The sequence below is a fragment of the Trypanosoma conorhini genome, assembly GCF_003719485.1.
Source record: "Trypanosoma conorhini strain 025E chromosome Unknown Tco_14.4_contig_00964, whole genome shotgun sequence".
NCBI classification, from domain to species: Eukaryota; Euglenozoa; class Kinetoplastea; order Trypanosomatida; family Trypanosomatidae; genus Trypanosoma; species Trypanosoma conorhini.
Window position 1 is genome coordinate 1 of NW_021705060.1, and position 4951 is coordinate 4951.

Sequence of the window (4951 nt, forward strand, 5' to 3'; positions counted from 1 at the left end):
CAAACTTCTTCGACTCCATCTCGTCTTGCGTCTTATTACAATAATAACACTTAGTAGATAGCTGTTCGCTCTTCTTGGATGCTTGAGATCTCCCGCGGCGAAGCATATACACACACACACACACGCAGTAGAGAGAAACAAAGCAGAACAAAAAGAGAAACAAGCATCGGAAAGTATAATGACACTTCCAACAGTGTCGATTTTGGTTGGTGTTGCTCCACAGCATTGGCACCACCGTTTATGCAGCGGCTCGTGCCTTGTTGTTGCTGTTTTGGGAGAGAGGCTTTAGCAGGGTGTTCCCAGTCGCTCTTCAACTGAGAGTAGCATATACGCGCGTACTTTCACTTATTTCACAAACTCTTCCTCTTCTTTCGGCTATCGCGGTTGCCCAAATTGGGTGGATTTGTGAGTGCTAGTACGTTTCTTCTGCTGAAAGCACCCGCAACGTATATGCGCCGAAGACAGGGGAAATCTGCGCGTCTTTGCAGCGGACCCCGAGGTACATGACGTTGTTGTCTTGTATGGTTACCTCCATAAAGAGTTTTTGCGCAGCAATGGTTTCTGCCGAGAGGAGAAGGAGCACAAGTTCCGACCCGTGCGGCTTGCCCGTGTAGACGGGATTTAGGCCGTGGAGGCGAAGGACGTTCGAAGTGTAACGTGTTGGGTCCGTCCGCAGTGGCGTGAGCGCCGTGGGCATCGTCCAGGATGGCGCCTGAAGCCTTCGAAATTGCTCGGCGAAGAGAGCAGTGTCTACGCCAGCTGCGGGGAGAAGCAGCAAGGCCGGTGGGACGGGGGGCGCGATAAAATATCGTGTCCCGATGGGGTCGGCGTTAACAGCGACGAGGAGATCACGCACGGGCGACTTCTCGTTGTTGGTGCCTGTCGTCAGCTGCACCGCGTCGGGCTCCTTTTGCCCCAACTCGAGCTCCACCACCGGGCACTCCTGCGCCAACCCCAGCGCGTATATGTTCCTATTGATTTGCAGCGCAAGTATCACCGCATGCCGTGTGTAGCCTTCCCCGGCAACGAGGGAGAAGCGGCAGTTTAGCAGCAGCTTGTTGCCGAGCTGCGCCCAACCCATGCGCACCTCCAGCCCGCTACCTTCGTCGGCGGACAGGGCCACCTGCATCGCTTCCGTGTCGCGAGCACCCTGGCCCCTGCGGACGAGGTTATCGGACGTTGTCCCCGCCGTGTCCTCAGCGGGAGCGGCCGGTGGAAGGAAGTGCCCCCGAGCCTCGTCCCCCGCGTTCTCCTCGTCCTCGTCGTTCTCGTTGAGGAGTGCGTCGTTGTCGTAGATGAGGTGCAAGGGGCGATGCAGCACCGAGGCCAGGCTTCCAATGCCTAACAAGAAGCTATGCAGCCGATGTTCCTCCAAGGCGTTCTCCACCGCGAACGTTGTGCCCTTTGCGAAGGTGAGGACAAGTTTTTTCGCCGCCTCACTGTCGCTGCTAACCAGACGCCAATACATGAAGGCGCGGTCACGCACATCTGGCAGCGGCGAGTGCGTCGCCATGGAGAGGACGCGCTGAAGGAAGTTGGTGTTGCGCTGCAGCTCCTCGGCGTCGCCGCGCAGGTAAATTTTTACAACAGCGGTTAGCAGCGCGAACTGCACGATCTCAGGCTGGGTGGGGAAAGTTTCCAAGGACATTTCCAGTATGTCCCCCACATTTTCGACGCGCTCCGCGTAGTCGCCGAGCACCCAGACGACGGCGGCTTTGGCCTCAGCGCCTTTCAGGTCATCCAGGAACTCGCAAAGTTTCTTCACAACATGCACAAAACGATTAGGGTAGCGTCGGAGAACCGTCTGCACCACGACTGCAGCCTCCTGCACAACGTGGCTAATACCGGTGTCCATGAGACCGAGCAGCCTTTCGACGCACTGCTTCGCGAGGGGCTCCAGCTTCGCCGCGAGAAATCCAATGGAACGCACTGCCTTTCGAACCAACTCCTCATCTGCGTCGGTGGCGTAAGCCGCGAACTCGGAGAGAACGATCTCTCCCACCTCCGTGTCGGCGAGCTCAAGCAGCAGCTCAGACTTTTCCAGCTTGACGTAAATGGGGTCATCGTATTTGACGAAAAAAACGCTTAGGTGGCGCTTAAGGAAACTCTTTAGTCCCGTCTTTAGCAGCAAACGAATGTTACGAAACACCGCGTATCGCACCTCAAAACAGGGCCCGTACAGCAATGAGACACAGGCACTAACCAATTGCGGTCCGTAGCGGCTCCGCAGTTGCGAGGCCTGCTCCTCCGCATTGCCCAAGTCCCCTCCAAGGTCCGAGGAGGTGAAGAGAGCGGACGCCTGCAGCAGAAAGGACGTGACGACCTTGATCGCCGACATCACGGTAGCGACATTGAAGGAAGCAAGAAAAGGCACTACCCCATCGACGGTCCTTGTAGCCTTCTCCAGGTCCAGCACAAATACATTCTTCTTAAAGGCCACGGCAACGCCCTCAATAAGGTAATGCTTGTACCAACCAGTCGCGTCACTGGCAGCTTCAAGCAGTCGGGGGACGTTTTCTACAATGGCCTCTTCCAGAGCGACAGGGGCATTTCGCTGGAGAAGCTCCAAAATGGCCGCCACTGCCGATGCCGCCACGCATGCATTTTCATCCTGGAGTAATTTCTTGAGCTTCTCCAAAAGTCCGGTCTCTTCGCAAACGTTGGGCGCCACGTAAAAGAGCTTAAGCGTACCAAAGGCGGCGATGCGACGGACATAGGGGTCACTGTCTTCTAGGCAGCGCTGAAGCGGGGCGGTGACAAAGTCCACCATAGCCGGAACAAGCAGGGAGATCATCGTGCGCAGCGCCGCCCCCCGAATAAGTGGGGAGTTGTGAAGTGTATCCTTTACAAACGTTCCGGCCTGCAGGACTGCCTTTTGCGGCTGGGTGTGGCTGTTGTGCATGAGGTACAGGTACACGAGACGCTTGATCGCCAGATTCGTAGATGAGCACAAGGGGGCAACGTCACTAAAGTGACCCGACATGTCTCTTCCAATGGTCATAAAGGCTAGCACCTGCTGCAGCGCAGCGAGCTGGCGAGTTTCATTTTGGCTCAGGAGGTCCTCACGGACGATCGTTGAATCAAACGCACGACTAAAGAGGGTGGAGGCGCCAAACTGGCCAATGCCAGGCATCTTTTGTTATCGTCGTCGTTGTTGAATTATTACCTATCCCTTCCTTGCCAGCTGCTTCCGTGAGCACGCAGGGGCAGTGAGCAGGGACTGTACTGTTGTGCGTCGCCGACGGAATGGCCAGCCAAAACGCGCCCGCCCAATGACCCCAAGCCGGGGATAAAGCCAGAGGGGAGAGCAACATAAAACGAAAGAAGAGAAAAACAGTGGATGTAAAAAGATGGTCAAACCGTCACAAATCCTTCTTGGGGAAGGGAAGGGAAGGGGAGAAAAGGGAAGGGGAGAAAAGGGAAACAGGCTGAGTTTGCCGCCGACGCCTCCCCACCGAGGCCCAAAAAAACGAACAGATGGGGGGGAAGAATAAAAAACACACACACAGGTAAAGAAAAAAGTTTTCCTGCAAACTTTGTCCACTTTGTTTATTGTGTCCAATCCCATTCATACAATAAATTTCATGCACCGTGTTGCGTCGTGCGTCACGTGGCAGCCAATGGAGCAGAAGAGCGCTCTGCGGCACCGCACACACCTGTAGCTCGCGGGAAGAAGGCAGACTGCGCACAGATGGTACCCACCTGAGTGTAACGGCGGGGGCGCCGCCATTGCCGCGTAGCTTGGCGCAGGCAGCACCGACGGCTCCGACGGGAAACGTCGCCGTGACTGACACCACGCACTTAAGTTATGGCACTCTCGCCCGACGTCGCCAAGAGGTTGCACCCCGTCGAACGACACTCCACGGACGGGAACGCTGCCGCCATGCAACTCCCCTCTTACGCGCCTCTTCCTCTCACTAGACTGACGCTCACCATCGCGGGCCCGTTTGCCGCGGTTTGTGGTGGTATCCACCCCATCCGCCTCCGATGATGCCGCGGAGGAGGAGACGGTCGAAGACGCGCCTTCCTCCTTCTTGTGATCGCGCCGATCACCGTCAAACGCCTTGAGGTAGGCGCGATGCTGCTCCATCAGGCAACGGCTGAGGTGAACGCGCGGCGGTGCGGCAGACGGGGTGCCACTAGGCTCTAAAAAGTTCACCTCTACGTCGGCAGCGCCCACCGCCGCCCCGGCGCAGCGCTGCCGCTTCAACACCTCCTCGACATTGACGAACGCGTTGTCATCACAAAGCCTCGCAAGACGCTCCTCCTGCAACTGCTGTTCAAGGGCATCCTGTCCACGTGCAAAAGCCATCCCGTGGAGCCGCGCTCCTTCAGTCACCGCCCCACCTTGCGCTACTTCGCCACAGCCATTCATCGCCAGAAACAAGAAAAAAAAAAGACAGAAACAACACCAACAAACAAACGAGGAGGCTCTGTAACCCTCAGCACACCTTTCCCGCCCACGCATACGCATATAAACACATAAGCAAGGCTCAAGTGACAACAACAACAAAAATGAGTAAAATAGTAAAATATGGAAAAGAAAAAAAACAGCTTGGGACAGGAAGAAGACGACAGTGAATAGAAGGTCACGCCTTCTTGCTTACCGGTTGGCCTTGGCGACACGCTCCACCTCGTCCTTCTTCTTGATGGCGTAGGAGTTGGAGCTGCCCTTCGACGCATTCACGATCTCGTCTGCAAGGCACTCAGGAAGGGTCTTGAGGTTGCGGAACGCGGCCTCGCGGGCCCCCTTGCACATGAGGTAGATCGCCTCGTTCACACGACGCATCGGCGACACGTCAACGGCCTGGCGGCGCACCACACCACCGGAACCGACACGGGTCGAGTCCTCACGGGGCGCACCCTTGGACACGGCATCGATCACCACCTGCAGGGGGTTCTGGTCCGTCAGCAGGTGGATGATCTCGAGCGTGTGCTTCACGAGGCGCAC

General features: G+C 56.7%; 3 protein-coding genes across 3 annotated transcripts, besides 3 other annotated features; all 3 read right to left on the reverse strand.

The window, feature by feature from the left end:
- The first annotated feature begins 108 nt into the window (after positions 1 to 108).
- Positions 109 to 127: a microsatellite.
- Positions 128 to 412: 285 nt separating this feature from the next.
- Tco025E_09062 (putative beta-adaptin 1) lies at positions 413 to 3133 on the reverse strand (the record flags this gene model as incomplete). Its single annotated transcript, XM_029375889.1, has 1 exon — positions 413 to 3133. One exon carries the CDS (start codon positions 3131 to 3133, stop codon positions 413 to 415), a length of 2721 nt encoding a protein of 906 aa, XP_029223983.1.
- A 245-nt stretch (positions 3134 to 3378) lies between these two features.
- Positions 3379 to 3423: a sequence feature (G-rich).
- Positions 3424 to 3568: 145 nt separating this feature from the next.
- Positions 3569 to 4312, reverse strand: Tco025E_09063 (uncharacterized protein; the record flags this gene model as incomplete). Its single annotated transcript, XM_029375890.1, has 1 exon — positions 3569 to 4312. One exon carries the CDS (start codon positions 4310 to 4312, stop codon positions 3569 to 3571), a length of 744 nt encoding a protein of 247 aa, XP_029223984.1.
- Positions 4313 to 4381: 69 nt separating this feature from the next.
- Positions 4382 to 4424: a sequence feature (A-rich).
- Positions 4425 to 4603: 179 nt separating this feature from the next.
- Tco025E_09064 (40S ribosomal protein S5) lies at positions 4604 to 4951 on the reverse strand (the record flags this gene model as incomplete). The annotated part of the gene is made up of 1 exon (XM_029375891.1): positions 4604 to 4951. A coding segment is annotated over one exon (348 nt), but the record flags the coding sequence as incomplete, so codon positions are not given.